Source organism: Somniosus microcephalus, chromosome 22, assembly GCF_052327205.1.
Source record: "Somniosus microcephalus isolate GS21.2 chromosome 22, FLI_Smic_1.0, whole genome shotgun sequence".
Classification (NCBI taxonomy): Eukaryota; Metazoa; Chordata; class Chondrichthyes; order Squaliformes; family Somniosidae; genus Somniosus; species Somniosus microcephalus.
The window spans coordinates 18,392,896-18,414,691 of record NC_141008.1 but is presented as its reverse complement, the minus strand read 5'-3'; the positions used below and the strand labels follow the sequence as shown (position 1 = coordinate 18,414,691).

Here is a 21,796-nt window from a genome sequence, read left to right as displayed (position 1 = left end):
AAAAAAATCCCAGAAAGTACGTCAGTGTATTTTTCTATCTCCTCTTGTGACTTCCTGAGATAGTCACCACCCCCTGGAACGTATCTACTACCCAAGCCTGGATGGAAACCAAAGCATCCCAGGGTGACTTGCCCTCCCTGATTCAGATACCCAAACTCGACACTGAGCTCTGGAAACAGGTTAATCCACCCAGCAAATTGGCAAGTGTACATCAGTCATACATCTGCTACCAAACTGTCAATTGTTTGTGTCCATAACTACCATCAGACTGGCAGATCAGATACACACCTGCAAGTGTGTCTCACTCCTTTTTTGAGACCATTATACTGGCAGTAACCTGAAGTTATGCTGAATTGATTGCGTGCTCCAGGAACTAGGAAAGTTATCTCAAACTATCAGGGATAACACACATGGTTCACTTCCTATTACACTACCATTACAATGTCATGGTATGCAGTGAAACGGTCTCCATTTGCTTAACAGCCCGGGTCTGACTCCTGAATCGGTAGATTCGCAGTAGATCATCTAATGCGCAGTCAGGAAGAAATAGTCCCAGCATATTAGATTGTCTAGTTTTCTCGGTACATGCCTGAAAAAAGCAAAGTGGCACCCCAAGATTTGCTTCAGGAGTGTAACGTGGCTGGAAGTGAGGTCCAGGACTTGACCGGACGGGTAGACAAAATCCTCCAATGGGAAGGGGAGATGCCACAGGTCATGGTTCATGTAAGAACCAACAATGTAGATACATATAAAATTCAGGTCCTACAAAGGGAATTTCAGGAGTAAAGGAAAAGTCTGTAGAAAAGGACTTCCGGGGCAGTAATCTCAGAATTACTCCCTGTGCCATGTGTCAGACCTGTTAGAGGGACGGACAGTTTAGACAGGTCAATGCATACTGAACACATGGTGAAGGAAGGAGAGGATTCAAATTCTTAGCTCAATGGAACTACTTCTGGGGGGAAGGGAAGGTGCACCATTCAGATGGCCTTCACATAAACCGAGGAGGCACACCCCTCTTGGCTAATAATATAAATAAGAGAATTGGGGAACATTTAAACTAGGCAAGCAGATGAGGAGGAAGTAGAGTTTGGACCATTTATTAGGAAAGATTCATGTCAATACAGCAAGGAGGACAAGGAATAATCCAAGTGGCACTTGTATGACCGCTAGGAGCATAAGAAATAAAATGGATGTGCTATGGATGTTAGTGAAATGGCCAAGGAAGAGGAACAAATGGGGGAATAAATCTGTAGCGTGCTATGTGTGCTTTGAGAAGGAATAAAAGGGGATGCAATGGCTCGATTTATCAGGGAAGATGTATATGCTGCTGAGAGGAAGGAACTGGGAATGGGCACAGAATCACTTTGGGTGGATCTGAAAGACAGGAAGAGAAAAAGTTGGTGCTAGAATACATTATAAACCAACACAAAATAAAAAGGTGGCTGTACTGCTGACGTAGGTCAGAAAAGAGATTAGTGCTAATGCATCAGTCATAATCATAGGGGATTTTAGTCTTCCTGTCACAGACTGGGACTTGCAGTAGAGACAACCTGCAAGAAAGTTTATTGAAATATTTAAAAATCTTTTAAACAACGGTCGAGGGAACCCACAGGAGAAGGCAGCACTGGATTTGCTCCTAACGAGTGAGGAGAGACTAATAAGCCAAGTTTCAGTAAGGGAGCATGTGGGGGCTAGAGGTTATAAATTTGTAAATTTTACGGCTGAAATGAAGCCAAGACAGATAGTAAAAACTATTAAGAAATTGGATTTTGTGAGCAGCCTTTTGAGGGGATGAAATGCTGCACGAAAGAAATAAAATGGGAAAAACTATTTAAAGGAAGGGGCGAGAAAATGAGTGTGCTTTAAGGAGAGATTTTTGCATTAGAGGCCAGTTATCTCAGGGAAAAAAATCAAAGATAAAACCAACATACAGGAAACTTTGGTTTATCCGGAGGTTGTATATCCGGAATGCTCGATCCACCGGCAAAAATCAGGAGCCGTTTTGTTAGGTTTTTTTTCTTCTCGTTGCTTTTTTTTTTTCACCAGTCAGGCTCTGCAAGGTCTTGCTGAAGCTGTTGCTAAGCTACAGAGACGCTTGCAAGGTACGGCCGACTGTTTAGAAGCTGCAGGGTTTGTTGCCAGATACGGAGCTCAAAATCTCCGTATGTTTCAACATTAGCGCTGGTTTGTCCGGCAGTTTTGATGGGACGGCAACAGCTCGGTCCCGTTGGTGCCGGATAGCACAAAGTTTCCTGTAGAAGGAAAGAGGCATTAGGGAGAAAGGACATGGAAAATTCTGAAATTTGCAGGAAAGGAACAAAATAAGGAGAACTGCAGAATCAAGCAGAGGAGAGCATAGAAACTGATGAGATATAAAGATAGAAGGAAAGGAATTCAGCAGAAAATATTAAAGCATTAAGTAGATCAGGAACAAGAGAAGGATGAGAGGGATGTTGTACCATCTACCAGTGGCAGCGAGAAGGGCAGGGAAGTGGCAAAATTACTAAATCATTTTGTGACTATTTTTACTCCTGAAAAAAAGGGGGAGGGGGGGGGGGGGAAGAAGAGGCCTTGGATCTGGTACATGGGAGTCAGGCAGTGGGTGTTATCTACCCAAATTTCAGAAAGACATTGGGCACTGTCCCATGCAACAGGCTGATTCACAGGGTGCACTAATACACAGATGAAAGGTAGACAGCAAGGGTGGCAGTGGACAAGGAGGTATCAGTGGAAACAGTTGCCAGTGGTATTACACAAGGATCAGTGTTAGGCCCACTAATGTTTATAATTTTTTGAAATGATTTAGAGGATAGCATATTGTCCAAAATGCTTAAGGTTGCAGATGACACCAAGATGGGTGCAGTGACCAATGATGCTCAATGTGTCATAATCCAAAAGGAATCTAGACAGGTTAGGTTAGGTCACTGGGTGGAGAGGTGGCAGATGAAATTTAACACAAATAAGTGTAACATCACGAGACTAGGTAGAAGAAGGGAGAATGTGGCGTGCATATTATATGGTAACATGCTTGAGGTAATACCGTTCACTGTTAACAGAGAGTCAAGAAAACAAAAAATGTTGGGATGAACAGCTAAAGGTGTGACTTCTAAATCGAAGACAGCAATAGTGAAGTTGTAGCTGGCCTTGGTGAGGCTTCATCTGGAGCACGGTGTTGAGTTTTGGTCTCTGTATTACAGGCAAGATGTAGGTTATTGACAGGAGTCCAGAGGAGGGCTACAAGATTGCTTCTTGAACTTAGATGGCTGAGTTATGAGGAAAGATGGTCCACCGTGGTTCTATTGTCGGGCACAGGATCCCAGGACTAGGAGACACCGTTTTCAAGTTAAGGGTGTCAACGGATATAGGAAATTTTGGTAACAGTTTTTTGGAGCATGTAATGCAACTTTAGAATCGATTACCAGCAGGTTGGTGGGACAGAAAACCATGGCAGGTTTTAAAAAAGGACTGGGCGAATTCCTGTTAGGAAAGGGGTTACAGGGGTATTAATGCAACAATAACAATAGTGAAACTGATGGGAGATTTGGAAGAGTAGGCTTAATAGACCCATGGGCTTCTCTGCTCCATTATTTCACAAGTACTCTCCAGTATCTTAGCCAGTGGCTATTATTAATGTATAGTCCTGGACAACGAGCGTTGGCAAGTTATTGCACTGCTATGCTGGATAGTATTCAGGTGGGGCAACCCTGACCAATTTTGTCTTTCCCTAAACCCGTCCCATCAAAACTAACTGTAGCCCTCCTACCAATGTCCATACGAGGCCCACCAAAACTAACGGTAGCTCTCCTACCAACGTCCATACTAGGCCCATCAAAACTAACTGTAGCTCTCCTACCAATGTCCATACTAGACCCATCAAAACTAACTGTAGCTCTCCTACCAACGTCCATACTAGACCCATCAAAACTAATGGTAGCTCTCCTACCAATGTCCATACTAGACCCATCAAAACTAACTCTAGCTCTCCTACCAACGTCCATACTAGGTCCATCAAAACTAACTGTAGCTCTCCTACCAATGTCCAGACTAGGCCCATCAAAACTAACTGTAGCTCTCCTACCAACGTCCATACTAGGTCCATCAAAACTAACTGTAGCTCTCCTACCAATGTCCATACTAGGCCCATCAAAACTAACTAGCTCTCCTACCAACGTCCATACTAGGTCCATCAAAACTAACTGTAGCTCTCCTACCAACGTCCATACTAGGTCCATCAAAACTAACTGTAGCTCTCCTACCAATGTCCATACTAGGCCCATCAAAACTAACTGTAGCTCTCCTACCAATGTCCATACGAGGTCCATCAAAACTAACTGTAGCTCTCCTACCAATGTCCATACTAGGCCCATCAAAGCTAACGGTAGCTCTCCTACCAATGTCCATACTAGGCCCATCAAAACTAACGGTAGCTCTCCTACCAATGTCCATACTAGACCCATCAAAACTAATGGTAGCTCTCCTACAATGTCCATACTAGGCCCATCAAAACTAACTGTAGCTCTCCTACCAACGTCCATACTAGGCCCATCAAAACTAACCGTAGCTCTCCTACCAATGTCCATACTAGGCCCATCAAAACTAACGGTAGCTCTCCTACCAACGTCCATACTAGGTCCATCAAAACTAACTGTAGCTCTCCTACCAATGTCCATACTAGGTCCATCAAAACTAACTGTAGCTCTCCTACCAATGTCCATACTAGGCCCATCAAAACTAACCGTAGCCCTCCTACCAACGTCCATACTAGGTCCATCAAAACTAACTGTAGCTCTCCTACCAATGTCCATACTAGACCCATCAAAACTAACCGTAGCTCTCCTACCAATGTCCATACTAGGTCCATCAAAACTAACTGTAGCTCTCCTACCAACGTCCATACTAGGTCCATCAAAACTAACTGTAGCTCTCCTACCAATGTCCATACTAGGTCCATCAAAACTAACTGCAGCTCTCCTACCAATGTCCATACTAGGTCCATCAAAACTAACTGTAGCTCTCCTACCAATGTCCATACTAGACCCATCAAAACTAACTGTAGCTCTCCTACCAACGTCCATACTAGGTCCATCAAAACTAACTGTAGCTCTCCTACCAACGTCCAGACTAGGTCCATCAAAACTAACTGTAGCTCTCCTACCAATGTCCATACTAGACCCATCAAAACTAACTGTAGCTCTCCTACCAACGTCCATACTAGGTCCATCAAAACTAACTGTAGCTCTCCTACCAATGTCCATACTAGACCCATCAAAACTAACTGTAGCTCTCCGACCAATGTCCATACTAGGTCCATCAAAACTAACTGTAGCTCTCCTACCAATGTCCATACTAGACCCATCAAAACTAACTGTAGCTCTCCTACCAACGTCCATACAAGGTCCATCAAAACTAACTGTAGCTCTCCTACCAATGTCCATACTAGGCCCATCAAAACTAACGGTAGCTCTCCTACCAATGTCCATACTAGGTCCATCAAAACTAACTGTAGCTCTCCTACCAATGTCCATACTAGGCCCATCAAAACTAACGGTAGCTCTCCTACCAATGTCCATACTAGGCCCATCAAAACAAACGGTAGCTCTCCTACCAACGTCCATACTAGGCCCATCAAAACTAACGGTAGCTCTCCTACCAATGTCCATACTAGGTCCATCAAAACTAACTGTAGCTCTCCTACCAACGTCCATACTAGGTCCATCAAAACTAACTGTAGCTCTCCTACCAATGTCCATACTAGGTCCATCAAAACTAACTGTAGCTCTCCTACCAATGTCCATACTAGGTCCATCAAAACTAACTGTAGCTCTCCTACAACGTCCATACTAGGTCCATCAAAACTAACGGTAGCTCTCCTACCAATGTCCATACTAGGTCCATCAAAGCTAACGGTAGCTCTCCTACCAACGTCCATACTAGGCCCATCAAAACTAACTGTAGCTCTCCTACCAATGTCCATACTATGTCCATCAAAACTAACTGTAGCTCTCCTACCAACGTCCATACTAGGTCCATCAAAACTAACGGTAGCTCTCCTACCAATGTCCATACTAGGCCCATCAAAACTAACTGTAGCTCTCCTACCAATGTCCATACTAGGCCCATCAAAGCTAACGGTAGCTATCCTACCAACGTCCATACTAGGCCCGTCAAAACTAACTGTAGCTCTCCTACCAATGTCCATACTAGGTCCATCAAAACCAGCTGTAGCTCTCCTACCAACGTCCATACTAGGCCCATCAAAACTAACGGTAGCTCTCCTACCAATGTCCATACTAGGCCCATCAAAACTAACTGTAGCTCTCCTACCAATGTCCATACTAGGTCCATCAAAACTAACTGTAGCTCTCCTACCAATGTCCATACTAGGCCCATCAAAACTAACTGTAGCTCTCCTACCAACGTCCATACTAGGCCCATCAAAGCTAACGGTAGCTCTCCTACCAACGTCCATACTAGGCCCATCAAAACTAACTGTAGCTCTCCTACCAACGTCCATACTAGGTCCATCAAAACTAACGGTAGCTCTCCTACCAACGTCCATACTAGGTCCATCAAAACTAACTGTAGCTCTCCTACCAATGTCCATACTAGGTCCATCAAAACTAACGGTAGCTCTCCTACCAATGTCCATACTAGACCCATCAAAACTAACTGTAGCTCTCCTACCAATGTCCATACTAGGTCCATCAAAACTAACGGTAGCTCTCCTACCAACGTCCATACTAGGTCCATCAAAACTAACTGTAGCCCTCCTACCAACGTCCATACTAGGTCCATCAAAACTAACGGTAGCTCTCCTACCAATGTCCATACTAGACCCATCAAAACTAACTGTAGCTCTCCTACCAATGTCCATACGAGGTCCATCAAAACTAACGGTAGCTCTCCTACCAACGTCCATACTAGGTCCATCAAAACTAACTGTAGCCCTCCTACCAACGTCCATACTAGGTCCATCAAAACTAACTGTAGCCCTCCTACCAACGTCCATACTAGGTCCATCAAAACTAACTGTAGCTCTCCTACCAATGTCCATACTAGGTCCATCAAAACTAACGGTAGCTCTCCTACCAATGTCCATACTAGGTCCATCAAAACTAACTGTAGCTCTCCTACAACGTCCATACTAGGTCCATCAAAACTAACGGTAGCTCTCCTACCAATGTCCATACTAGGTCCATCAAAACTAACGGTAGCTCTCCTACCAATGTCCATACTAGGTCCATCAAAACTAACGGTAGCTCTCCTACCAATGTCCATACTAGGTCCATCAAAACTAACGGTAGCTCTCCTACCAATGTCCATACTAGGCCCATCAAAGCTAACGGTAGCTCTCCTACCAATGTCCATACTAGGCCCATCAAAGCTAACGGTAGCTCTCCTACCAACGTCCATACTAGGCCCATCAAAACTAATGGTAGCTCTCCTACCAACGTCCATACTAGGTCCATCAAAACTAACTGTAGCTCTCCTACCAATGTCCATACTAGGCCCATCAAAACTAACAGTAGGTCTCCTACCAACGTCCATACTAGGTCCATCAAAACTAACTGTAGCTCTCCTACCAACGTCCATACTAGGTCCATCAAAACTAACTGTAGCTCTCCTACAATGTCCATACTAGGCCCACCAAAACTAACGGTGGCCCTCCTACCAATGTCCATACTAGGTCCATCAAAACTAACGGTAGCTCTCCTACCAACGTCCATACTAGGTCCATCAAAACTAACTGTAGCCCTCCTACCAATGTCCATACTAGGTCCATCAAAACTAACGGTAGCTCTCCTACCAACGTCCATACTAGGTCCATAAAAACTAACAGTAGGTCTCCTACCAACGTCCATACTAGGCCCATCAAAACTAACAGTAGGTCTCCTACCAACGTCCATACTAGGTCCATCAAAACTAACTGTAGCTCTCCTACCAATGTCCATACTAGGTCCATCAAAACTAACTGTAGCTCTCCTACCAACGTCCATACTAGGCCCATCAAAACTAACTGTAGCTCTCCTACCAACGTCCATACTAGGCCCATCAAAGCTAACGGTAGCTCTCCTACCAACGTCCATACTAGGCCCATCAAAACTAACTGTAGCTCTCCTACCAATGTCCATACTAGGTCCAGCAAAACTAACGGTAGCTCTCCTACCAATGTCCATACTAGACCCATCAAAACTAACTGTAGCTCTCCTACCAATGTCCATACTAGGTCCATCAAAACTAACGGTAGCTCTCCTACCAACGTCCATACTAGGTCCATCAAAACTAACTGTAGCCCTCCTACCAACGTCCATACTAGGTCCATCAAAACTAACTGTAGCCCTCCTACCAACGTCCATACTAGGTCCATCAAAACTAACTGTAGCTCTCCTACCAATGTCCATACTAGGTCCATCAAAACTAACGGTAGCTCTCCTACCAATGTCCATACTAGGTCCATCAAAACTAACTGTAGCTCTCCTACAACGTCCATACTAGGTCCATCAAAACTAACGGTAGCCCTCCTACCAATGTCCATACTAGGTCCATCAAAGCTAACGGTAGCTCTCCTACCAACGTCCATACTAGGCCCATCAAAACTAACTGTAGCTCTCCTACCAATGTCCATACTAGGTCCATCAAAACTAACGGTAGCTCTCCTACCAATGTCCATACTAGGTCCATCAAAGCTAACGGTAGCTCTCCTACCAACGTCCATACTAGGCCCATCAAAACTAACGGTAGCTCTCCTACCAATGTCCATACTAGGTCCATCAAAACTAACGGTAGCTCTCCTACCAATGTCCATACTAGGCCCATCAAAGCTAACGGTTGCTCTCCTACCAACGTCCATACTAGGCCCATCAAAACTAACGGTAGCTCTCCTACCAATGTCCATACTAGGCCCATCAAAACTAACTGTAGCTCTCCTACCAATGTCCATACTAGGTCCATCAAAACTAACGGTAGCTCTCCTACCAATGTCCATACTAGGTCCATCAAAGCTAACGGTAGCTCTCCTACCAACGTCCATACTAGGCCCATCAAAACTAATGGTAGCTCTCCTACCAACGTCCATACTAGGTCCATCAAAACTAACTGTAGCCCTCCTACCAACGTCCATACTAGGCCCATCAAAACTAATGGTAGCTCTCCTACCAACGTCCATACTAGGTCCATCGAAACTAACGGTAGCTCTCCTACCAATGTCCATACTAGACCCATCAAAACTAACTGTAGCTCTCCTACCAATGTCCATACTAGGCCCATCAAAACTAACGGTAGCTCTCCTACCAACGTCCATACTAGGTCCATCAAAACTAACTGTAGCTCTCCTACCAACGTCCATACTCGGTCCATCAAAACTAACTGTAGCCCTCCTACCAATGTCCATACTAGGTCCATCAAAACTAACGGTAGCTCTCCTACCAACGTCCATACTAGGTCCATCAAAACTAACAGTAGGTCTCCTACCAACGTCCATACTAGGTCCATCAAAACTAACTGTAGCTCTCCTACCAATGTCCATACTAGGCCCATCAAAACTAACTGCAGCTCTCCTACCAATGTCCATACTAGGTCCATCAAAACTAACTGTAGCTCTCCTACCAATGTCCATACTAGGCCCATCAAAACTAACGGTAGCTCTCCTACCAACGTCCATACTAGGCCCATCAAAACTAACTGTAGCTCTCCTACCAATGTCCATACTAGGTCCATCAAAACTAACTGTAGCTCTCCTACCAACGTCCATACTAGGCCCATCAAAACTAACTGTAGCTCTCCTACCAACGTCCATACTAGGCCCATCAAAACTAACTGTAGCTCTCCTACCAATGTCCATACTAGACCCATCAAAACTAACGGTAGCTCTTCTACCAATGTCCATACTAGGTCCATCAAAACTAACGGTAGCTCTCCTACCAACGTCCATACTAGGTCCATCAAAACTAACTGTAGCCCTCCTACCAATGTCCATACTAGGTCCATCAAAACTAACGGTAGCTCTCCTACCAACGTCCATACTAGGTCCATCAAAACTAACAGTAGGTCTCCTACCAACGTCCATACTAGGTCCATCAAAACTAACAGTAGGTCTCCTACCAATGTCCATACTAGGCCCATCAAAACTTACTGCAGCTCTCCTACCAATGTCCATACTAGGTCCATCAAAACTAACTGTAGCTCTCCTACCAATGTCCATACTAGGCCCATCAAAACTAACGGTAGCTCTCCTACCAACGTCCATACTAGGCCCATCAAAACTAACTGTAGCTCTCCTACCAATGTGCATACTAGGTCCATCAAAACTAACTGTAGCTCTCCTACCAACGTCCATACTAGGCCCATCAAAACTAACTGTAGCTCTCCTACCAACGTCCATACTAGGCCCATCAAAACTAACTGTAGCTCTCCTACCAATGTCCATACTAGACCCATCAAAACTAACGGTAGCTCTTCTACCAATGTCCATACTAGGTCCATCAAAACTAACGGTCGCTCTCCTACCAACGTCCATACTAGGCCCACCAAAACTAACGGTAGCTCTCCTACCAACGTCCATACTAGGTCCATCAAAACTAACTGTAGCTCTCCTACCAATGTCCATACTAGGCCCATCAAAACTAACTGTAGCCCTCCTACCAATGTCCATACTAGGCCCATCAAAACTAACTGTAGCTCTCCTACCAATGTCCATACTAGGCCCATCAAAACTAACTGTAGCTCTCCTACCAATGTCCATACTAGGTCCATCAAAACTAACGGTGGCTCTCCTACCAATGTCCATACTAGGTCCATCAAAACTAACGGTAGCTCTCCTACCAACGTCCATACTAGGCCCATCAAAACTAACTGTAGCTCTCCTACCTATGTCCATACTAGGTCCATCAAAACTAACTGTAGCTCTCCTACCAACGTCCATACTAGGCCCATCAAAACTAACTGTAGCTCTCCTACCAACGTCCATACTAGGCCCATCAAAACTAACTGTAGCTCTCCTACCAATGTCCATACTAGACCCATCAAAACTAACGGTAGCTCTTCTACCAATGTCCATACTAGGTCCATCAAAACTAACGGTAGCTCTCCTACCAACGTCCATACTAGGCCCACCAAAACTAACGGTAGCTCTCCTACCAACGTCCATACTAGGTCCATCAAAACTAACTGTCGCTCTCCTACCAATGTCCATACTAGGTCCATCAAAACTAACTGTAGCTCTCCTACCAATGTCCATACTAGGCCCATCAAAACTAACTGTAGCCCTCCTACCAATGTCCATACTAGGCCCATCAAAACTAACTGTAGCTCTCCTACCAATGTCCATACTAGGCCCATCAAAACTAACTGTAGCTCTCCTACCAATGTCCATACTAGGTCCATCAAAACTAACGGTGGCTCTCCTACCAATGTCCATACTAGGCCCATCAAAACTAACTGTAGCTCTCCTACCAACGTCCATACTAGGTCCATCAAAACTCTCCTACTGATGCTACGTAGGCACATGTCAAGGGTTAAAACTGGGATGCTCCCGATTGGCGGACCTCAGCTACTCATGACCTACACCGCCTTAACCTCTGAGGAGTACTGGTTTCCATTATTCTGTATAGAGAGTTCCTTTTATGTGATAATTTACACAAAATAAAATAATAGGAAATATATACATGAACAAGGATTGCTGTTGAAACAGGCTGGCTCCAAAGCTTCTTTCAGATGCTTACAACATATAGTTCAGCAATATTGATTTTGGTTAAAAAAAAAGTTCTCAATCAAAAGGGCTAAGTTAAGCACAAACACAGTAAAAATAAGGTTGATCTAGTCACACATTAGATATACATGTTTGCTCTTGTTTTATTATTAATGTAACAATAATTTAGTTGAGCCTTTAAGTTACTATTGCTGCCACACAAGGAACAATCTACAGCAACTTTTACTTGAGGAAAAATGATGTTGCGGCCAGGCATTACTATTCTGGCAGGGACTAACTTGAATATCGAAACTCAAATGGCTACAGCTGACATTTAAAGTCTCCCCAAGGGAAAATACCTCTGCCTGCAATCACGCATTGCAGAGGTATATACCATTTTGACAGATCATCTACTATATAACAGTACAGTTTAATGCTCTAAAGTGAAACCTAGCACAAAAAAACACTTTCAGCTGTGATGACCAAGAGGCTTTTCTTGAAGTGTTCAGGGCTCTGTTGGTAAACACAGTGCCAGTGTGCAACCAAAACATCCAGAAAAGGAGGGCCCAGGTCTGCTCCCGGGTATGGGCTGAGCTAGCTGCTCTCAGCTGGGATAGAAGTAGTTCTACAATTGGTCTACTACCCTGGGGGTGGAAAGGGAGAGAAAATCCAGCTTTGGTACCGCTACCTGATTACAAAGGTCGGTTGAAAATATGAGGTAAAAGAGGCCAGTTCATGTAGTGACCACTTTCCCAGGGTGTGAAATAATTCAAAATCCTCAGTTATACCTTCACTTTGCTTGGCTGGGTACATATATGGGCAGGACCGTCTCCCAAACATTAGAAATGTACATGTTTAAGAGAGTGAGGAGGGGAGAACACTCACTCTAAACAGTTGTGAGCCTTGGCTCAGTGGTAGCACTCACGTCTCGGAGTCAGAAGGTTACGGGTTCAAGCCCCACTCCAGGGACTTGAGCACATATTCTAGGCTGACATTACAGTGCTGTACTGAGGGAGTTCTGCATTGTCGAATGTGCTGCCTTTCGGATGAAACATTAAACCGAAGCCCCATCTGCCCATTCAGTTGGACGTAAAACATCCCACAGCATGAAGAGCAGGGGAGTTCTCCGCAGTGTCGTTCTCCGCAATGTCCTGGCCAATATGTATTCCTCAACCAACATCACTAAAACACATTATATAATCATTACCACGTCGTTATTTGTGGGAGCTTGCTGCATGCAAATTGGCTGCCACTTTTCCTACATTACAATATCGACTACACTTCAAAAGTACTTCACTGGCTATAAAGCGTTTTGGGGCGTCCTGAGGTTGTGAAAGGCGTGATATAAATGCAAGTCTTTCGTTTCTTTCTTTAAATTAATGTCAGGTAGGTTTAAAAAGCGACCAGTGGTGTAATGAACACCTGAGCACTTTGTAAACCAATTTTCACACTGTACTGGATTCACACGCCATGTGGTATCAACCGGAGCTGACACAAGATTAACCCCTTCAAGCAGTCTCACTCCGCTGCACTCCAGAATTAGATTAGCCCCAGATTTACACTACCACTTTGACTTTGGCGAATAGTAGAAACTGCTTTGCACCAATGCTAAACTGACAGCTTAAATGCACCCAAAATCAAATATTTCAGGCAGGCTACAGACAGTTAGAAATGCTCAGCTGACATCAGTGACAGGCTTAGACATAGAAACATGGAAGATAGGAGCAGGAGTAGGCCATTCGGCCCTTCGAGCCTGCTCCGCCATTCAATGAGATCATGGCTGATCATCCAAATTCAGTACCCTGTTCCTGCCTTCTCTCCATATCCCTTGATCCCTTTAGCCTTAAGAAATATATCCAACTCCTTCTTGAATATATTTAATGAATTGGCCTCTACTGCCTTCTGTGGCAGAGAATTCCACAGGTTCACCACTCTCTGGGTGAAGAAATTCCTCCTCATCTCTGTCCTAAATGGCTTACCCCTTATCCTTAGACTGTGACCCCTGGTTCTGGACTCCCCGACCATCGGGAACATCCTTCCAGCATCTAGTCTGTCCAGTCCTGTTAGAATTTTATAAGTTTCGATGAGATCCCCTCTTATTCTTCTAAACTCCAGCGAGTACAAGCCTGCACGCATGTCTTTATTGACACCCTGAAGAATGACATCCTTTTAATCTCGAGTGCGGATCGTGAACGATCAGTCACGTCTTATTGCTGGGTACTTGGCTGGCACCAATTTAAGAGCGAGACAGCCTTTGGTTTAGTGATAAGCATTCCTGTTTCTGAGTCAGAAGATGCAGGGTTCAAATTCCGCACCAGCCAGATGCTGTGAGGGAAGACCAGAGTTCTGGCTCCAATTTTTGGGTTGACATCAGCAGGATACTCACGTCCGGTGGGTGTGGGTGTCCCCCCTCATTTTGTGTGTGTTGTGGGAGTCCACAAGACAAGACACTAGCCCCCTGTAAAGACTAAGCACCCTGTCGGTTGGTACAAAGATGGTTACGGCCATGGAAGGAGGGTTTACGTTGCAGCCCGTCAGACTGTTAATCAGCCTGCGAGTCATTCCACTACTGCATACTACAGGAGACTTTGGTTAATCCGGAGGTTGTATGTCCGGAAACCTCGATCTACCGGCAGAAATCAGGAGCCGTTTTGTTAGATTTTTTTTCTTCTCGTGGCTTTTTTTTTTTTTTTTTCCAACAGTCAGGCTCTGGAAAGTCTCTCTGAAGCTGTTGCTAAGCTACAGAGACGCTTCCAAGGTACGGGCCGACTGTTTGAAGCTGTTGCTAAGCTACAGAGACGCTTCCAAGGTACGGGCCGACTGTTTGAAGCTGTTGCTAAGCAACAGTGTTTGTTACCAGATACGGAGATGAAAACCTCCGTATGCTTCAACATTAACGCTGGTATGTCTGGCAGTTTTGATGGGACGGCAACAGCTCGGTCCCGTCGGTGCCGGATATAACAAAGTTTCCTGTATTCTCCAAGGGAAGAATGTGAAGATACAAAAACAAGACACAAGTTAGGAAACAACTGCCTTTCAAAAACATTTTTGTTGCTAAAAATACACCAGCAATTTTGATGTTGGGAAGAAATAGCAGGATTTCAACATGAATTCAGGTCAAGTGAACATTCAATAAATAATGACTACTTGTGTGTGCACTTAACAGATAGTTTCTTGAGCATCTTTTAAAATGTAGTCTACATATCTGAAATCTATAAATATCCTAGATGTGCAGTAAATGTTATTCCAATTTAAAACGCAGACAGTTGTGCAGGGAAGAGCTCTCATCGTGGAATAAAATTAACCTAAGTGTCAAACAGCGTTTTTATTTTATAAATGGCCTGTGACAAGAGGCAGTCAGGTGAATCACAGCAAGAGAAATGAGACAACATACGTCCATAGAGTATTAGCAAATTCACAGTCCATGAAGTCTTGCAGAACACGATGGGCAAGGCTCTGTCAAATGTCAGCTAGTCAGACTGTTTTACTTGTTTTCTCCTCTGTGCCCAGAGATTGAGCATTTATAAATCAATCAGTCACCACAGTCAAAGCATGAAACCACGTAAGCTGAACTAAGATAGTTAATCAAATGAGAAAATATGGGATTCCGATACGACGCCCATTTAATTTGTCTGACTGGAATGGGTTCTAATACAAAAGCAAAATACTGCGGATGCTGGGAATCTAAAAAATAAAAACAGAACATGCTGGAAATACTCAACAGGTCAGGCAGCATCTGTGGAGAAAGAAACAGAGAAAAGTCGATGACCTTTCGTCAGAACTGAGAAAAGGTACAGATGTAACGGGTGTTAAGCAAGTGCAGAGGCAGGGACAGGGGGAGGGGAGGAAAGAACAAAAGGGAAGGTCTGTGATAGGATGGAAGGCAGGAGAGGTTAAGAGACAAAAGGGATGATGGTGGGAGGTAAAAAGAGATGGCAATGGGACAAGTAAAGGAACAAAAGATGGGTCTAGAAGAGGTAATAATGGGAAAAGCAGAATCATCAACAGCTGCCATCCGAAAAAATGGGGGCCGAGGTTATGATCTGAAACTGTTGAACTCAATGCTGTATCCAGATGGCTGTAAAGTGCCTAATTGAAGATGAGGTCCTGTTCCTCAAGCTTATGTTGAGCTTGACTGAAACAGTGTAGGAGGCCAAAGACAGAGAGATCAGAGTGGGAGTGGAGCGGAGCGGAGAATTAAAGTGACAGGCGACCGGAAGCTCGGGGTCACCCTTACGGATTGAACGGAGGTGTTCCGCAGAGCAGTCACCCAATCTGCGTTTGGACTGCCCAATGTAGAGGAGACCGCATCGTGAGCAGCAAATACAGTGTACTAAATTGAAAGTAGTGCAAGTAAATCGCTGTTTCACCTGGAAGGAGTATTTGAGGCACTGGACGGCGGGAAGGGAGGGAGTAAAAGAGCAGGTGTTGCATCTCCTGCGCTTGCACAGGAAGGTGTCGTGGGAAGGGGAGGGGGTGATTGAGGAGTGGACCAGGATGTCTCAGAGGGAATGGCCCCTTCGGAATGTTGAAAAGGGAGGGGTGGGGGAAGATGTGTTTGGTGGTGGGATCACGTTGGAGTTAGCGGAGGATAATCTGTTGAATGTGGATGCTTGTGGGGTGGAAGGCGAGGACAAGGGGAACCCTATCATAGTTCTGGGAGGGAGGTGAAGGGGTGAGGGCAGAAGTGTGGGAAATGGAACAGACACAGTCAAGGGCCCTGTCAACCATGGTGGAGGGGAATCCTCGGTTGAGGAAAAAGGAAGACATATTGGAAGCACTGGTGTGAAAGGTGGCATCGTTAGAACAGATGCGACAGAGAAACTGGGAGAATAGAATAGAGTCCAGGAAGCAGGGTGGAAGGAAGTGGAGTCAAGGTAGCTGCGAGATCAGTGGGCATATAGTAGATATTGGTTGACAGCTTAATCCAAGAAATGGAGTCAGAGAAGACGAGGAAGGGAAGGGAAGAGTCAGAGATGGACCATGTGAAGGAGAGGGAAAGGTGGAAGTTGGAAGCAAAATGAATGAAATTTTCCAGTTCAGGGCAAGAGCAGGATACAGTCATCAATGTACCGGAAGAGAGAGGTGAGGGAGGGGACCCGAGTAGAACTGGAGCAAAGAATGTTTCACATATCCCACGAAAAGGCAGGCATAGCTAGAGGGTTCCCATAGCAACACCTTTTATTTGGAGGAAGTGAGTGGAGTCAAAAGAGAAGTTGTTCAATGTGAAAAAAGTGATCCCACCACCAAACACATCTTCCCCCACCCCTCCCTTTTCAACATGTCCTCAGGCCATCCTGGTTGGGGATGGAGGTGTCGAGGGATTGGACATCCAGTGAAAAGGAGAATGTTAGGGGCAGGAAACTGTTGAGGTGGCGAAGGGCATCAAAGAGTTGCGGATGTTGGTGGGAAGAGACTGGAGAAGGGGAGAAAAAAAGTCGAGATAAGAAGAAATCAGTTCCGTGGGGCAAGAACAGGCTGACATGATGGGTCTACCAGGGCAGCCCTGTTTGTGGATGTGGGAAAGGAGGTAGAAGCGGGCAGTGCGGATTTGGGGGAATTATGAGGTTGGAGGCCGTGGAGGGAAGATCTCCAGGGGAGACGAGGTCAGTGACCGTCTTGGATGTTCGGTAGTTGGGTCATGGTCCAGGGGGAGGTAGAAGGAGGTGTCGGAGAGTTGGCATTCAGCCTCCGCAAGGTAGAGGTCGGTTTGCCAAACAACAGCAGCACCACCCTTGTCAGCAGGTTTGAGGACAATGTTAGAGTTGGATCTGAGAGAACAGAGTGCTGCAAGTTCAGAGGGAGGTAGGTTGGAGTGAGTGAGGGGAGTAGAGAAATGGAGATGGCCGATGTTACGTCAGCAGTCCCCAATGAAAAGATCTAGAGAGGGTAATGGGCCAGAGGGAGGGGTCCAGGTTCTATATAGTTTGCACCTCTTTCTTGCATCTTAAAATCAATTTAGATAGATTATATATCCTGTAGGGATTTGAGCCTTTGAATGATTGCATTTATCCACATATCATTAGGCACTTTTCCATGCTTGACTGCATCTTGGGAAATGACATGCAAAACATGCCCATAAAAATTTGCATCAAGACATTATCCTGTGCAACCACACATCTGAACTCCTGCTCCAGCTCTCCAAGGAGTTCCAGGGCCTGCGAATGGTACTAGGTTATCTCTGACCTGAAGCTAAGCTCTAATGGTTTCATCATAAAATTCCTAACTAAACTAAAACAAACCCAGCAAAGCCCGAGGGGATGGTGGGACAGATCTTGCTGTGTGAAAGATGGCCAGCATTCCAATACTGATGACCCTAGGAGGCAAACAATCTTTCATTTGGACATCCTTCACACACTGTAGCAACCATGCCAAAATCGTACACATTTAGGAGATCCTAACTGAGGAGCTCTATCTCTGCTGCCGAGACACTTCTGCTAGAAACACATTAACCATATTTGAACAGTTAATGTTTATGGAGTGTCAGCGCTGGAGAATGGAACAATTTCCACATTTTGCACCTAGTGCCAACATCAAACAATGCCAGGGCAGGTATAGCACATCAAATGCAAACTAAAGCCCCCATTACTCTGTTCCAGTGTCTTAACCCTAATCTCAGAAGAACACCCCCTAATGGACCAGTCCGATTTCTATTTCTCACACCAGCCATCCTGCGGCCTTCCACAGCAAGTATGTAGATTAAATGCCGTCATTCTATGTGCTGGAATCATGCTTACTATCTGTTGCAAACAAGCTGCCCATCACCTCTCATCAGCCTATAGTAGATTTGAACCTGAGGCGAGTGTTCAGATTCACCGTGCCACTTGTGTCTTCCTCCTGAAAGAATATCATGCTAACTGTGCCAGTCAGTCACCTCGTCATTAGATTTTTAAATACCCCCAGCAGCCCACTTGAATCTTCCTCCCCTCTCGCTCCTGAAAGCAATGGCTCACGAGACGGTACAATTCCACAGGTACCAATAACCTTCCGATACCTTGCTGAAGAGGCCATTCTTCATGTGCTAGCTTAGACAGGGAATGTCAGTAGACAAACTAACCGCTGGGAATGTGGGGGGCGCAAGGTGGAAATCACTCCCGAGTACAAGTTCTCAATAAACACCCACACACTTGTTTCCAGCGAGAGTTACTGAAAAGTGATCCAGAATGGTATCCCAGACTTACATTAACGCTTCCTAAGCTAGCAGTGTTAATCCCAATCAACGGTCTTACTCTGGCTGAGATCAGCTAACTCAGAGCAGGATGAGGGTCACCCTGGTCTGCCCAGCTGAGTACCATGAAGAGAATGTATTACATTGTCACACTATTACATGAAGTAAGAAGTCATTAGTTTGAAAATTACATTTCCAGGAGCAAAGCACCATCTTTCCGTTTAACTTCAGCTCTTCATTAGATGATAAAGGGATGAATCACCTGAGCTTCTGAAGTATGTACTAGTTAAAAACCAAAGTCAGTCCAATGAAAATTGGAGGACTGCCTGCATTTATTTATGACTAATACAGTATTTATAATTAACTTGGGAATATTTAAGATGGCGGGAACATGGGCATTGGCAGCTAATGTAAAATAAAATGTTCTTATACGCAAGAAGGTACCACGTTTGATCTCTGGCCTGTTTCAAGTTAGCTGATTTTAGTCAGGGCAGCATTTGGGAGACGACAATTGGGCTCAGCTGCCCTGGACTGGCAGTGGGGTTCGGGGGTAGAAGGGGGTCAGCCACAGTTCCTACTCTTGATTGTTACCCACTGGTCTCTGTTGTAAAGTGTGTGTGGGAACAGTGGGCGAGGACTGGTTTGGTGATAGCCAACATGGTTGAATAGCCGGCTGACAGTCATTCTCTCAGTTCACACATGAAGAATGGCACCGTGAGCAATATACCGAGTACGGCCAACGCCTGCAGAACCATATCAGACAGGAGAAGACAATAAGGGAGAAAAAGGAAATAAAAACAGATTTTCTTTTTAAACAATTGATTCAACATTATTTTTTGTTTGCTTACTTCGTTAGTTCTTACCTATTCTTATTGAACTGAATGGCAAAGTCAGTCATGTGCTGCAAGGCCTTGTTTGTGAAGTTCATGTCCATGTAGATGTGACCCTGCCTTCGAGAAAAGGTGCCAACAATCTCCAAGCCTTTGGCCTTCACTGCAGGTAACCATACCTGGAAAAAAAAAAGCAAGTTTAGGTCCCACACAAGGGCAATGAGGGTGCCATCAACTGGTTCAGCAGGCATGATATTAGGGTGCTCCTATCCATACCAAGCGTGACATTAATGTGCTCACCTATCCACATCATACTAATTTAAATGAGATCAATAGAATTAAATTTTTCAATATGGAGTACAAGTTTGGTTTAAATTTCTATTTAAAATGTTAGATCGCATTTTCTCTACTTTAGAACTATTTAGCCTCAACAGACTCTCACCCAGATGGCAAGGTGAACAGTCCACATACAGCTTAAAAACTGTATTCCATCTTTGTGGAGAGAATATATCAATCACGTTCCCTCTTCATATCCAGTTACTTGATCCAGTGCTCCCATAGCAACTATCTTAATGGCATGGTTGTGAGCCTTCCAATTCATGCTGAATTATGGGCTGTTCCATGTAATGGATTTCTGCCCATGGGCAGTGGGTTGACACTAAATCAAACATATGATCCTTAACAGCTATCTGGACACAGGTAACTTTTATCTATCCCTTATAAAAAAAAGACTTGCATTTATATAGCACCTTTCGTGACCTCAGCCAATGAAGTATTTTTGGAAGTGAAGTCACTGTTGTAATGTAGGAAACGTGGGAGCTAATTTGCGCACAGCAAGGTCCCATAAACAGCAATGTGATCGTAGTGATGTTGGTTGAGGGATAAATATTGGTCAGGACACTGGGGAGAACTCCCCTGCTCTTCTTCAAATAGTGCCATGGCATCTGTTATGTCCACCTCAGAGGGCAGACTTGGTTTAACGTCTCATTCGAAAGACGGCACCTCCGACAGTACAGCAGTCCCTCAGAACTGCACTAGGTGTCATCCTAGATTTTGTGCTCAAGTCTCTCGGACTTGAACCCACAACCTTCTGACTCAAAGGCGACAATGCCATCACCGAGCCACAGCTAACATCATGGAAGGTTATGGGAAGGATTTCCACTTTACTTTAACAAGTAACAGGATAATATTCTAACCAAATGATACCTCACATCCAAAGTTGCCTGAGAATGGCTCATCATGAAGTGGCATGAGTGTTAGATGCACAGATGTTCAGCTTTCCCTAGATGAGGATACCTTTGACCAGCTGGGAAGAACAATGAGCAGATGAAGCAACTAGGACTGAGCGCTGGCCACCAATGGGACACACGTTTGGGGATGCAGCAGTATAATGAAATGTACTGCACTATAAGGCTGTTCAAAACTGAAAGAAGCCAAAATAGGATATGAAGTTACAATAGGACCAGTAAAGACCATTGCAGTCTATCTGGTCAGTCATAGTACCTAAGAAATATATTCCACAATACCTCTCTTACTGCTCTTTTTTCTCCAGATATGTATCCAACTCTCTCCTGAATTTGCTGATACAAATCGGCCCCCACTGCATCCCTGGGGCAGTCCATTTCATGCATTCACTACCCTCTGCGTAAAGTAGTTAAATCTAAACTGACTTTTCGCCCCCTTTCATTATGAGTTTGCTCAATAACTTTGTGGTCTTAGTCAAAACGAACAAAAAGAAAAATTTAAACTGTTGTAATTTTGCTTAAACTAATCTTCTATGCCGTATAAAGTGGTTTAAAGAGAACAAACCACTCGTATTGTATCTTGTATGTTATCCAGCTAGTGCCAACAGTAGGATTGTTTTTTCAACAATACCAGTTACTAACAGGTATGCTGTATACCTTTGAGAGCAATGATCCCATACTCAGTTACTTTTGGAAAGATGGATTATCACAACACCAAGGTGGGCGCCTTTAACTTGGAATCGTGCTTTATGACTATTTGATAGTGAACATTGCATCTTGGATTCTATAATCTATGGAGCACAGCTATCACACGGACTCTAAAATTCACACGATTTCACTCTCTTGGGAGACACTAGAATCTTTTTAC

The 21,796-nt window shown here is 44.5% G+C and overlaps 1 protein-coding gene across 1 annotated transcript in view; it reads right to left on the bottom strand.

Annotated features, from left to right (window-relative positions):
- The window catches only part of ap2b1 (adaptor related protein complex 2 subunit beta 1), a 253,409-nt gene that overhangs the window by 118,261 nt on the left and 113,352 nt on the right, over positions 1-21,796 (bottom strand). The window contains exon 17 of the mRNA XM_085964236.1: positions 19,718-19,863. Coding sequence (XP_085820362.1) covers positions 19,718-19,863 — 146 coding nt within the window. The remainder of the gene's footprint in view (positions 1-19,717; positions 19,864-21,796) is intronic.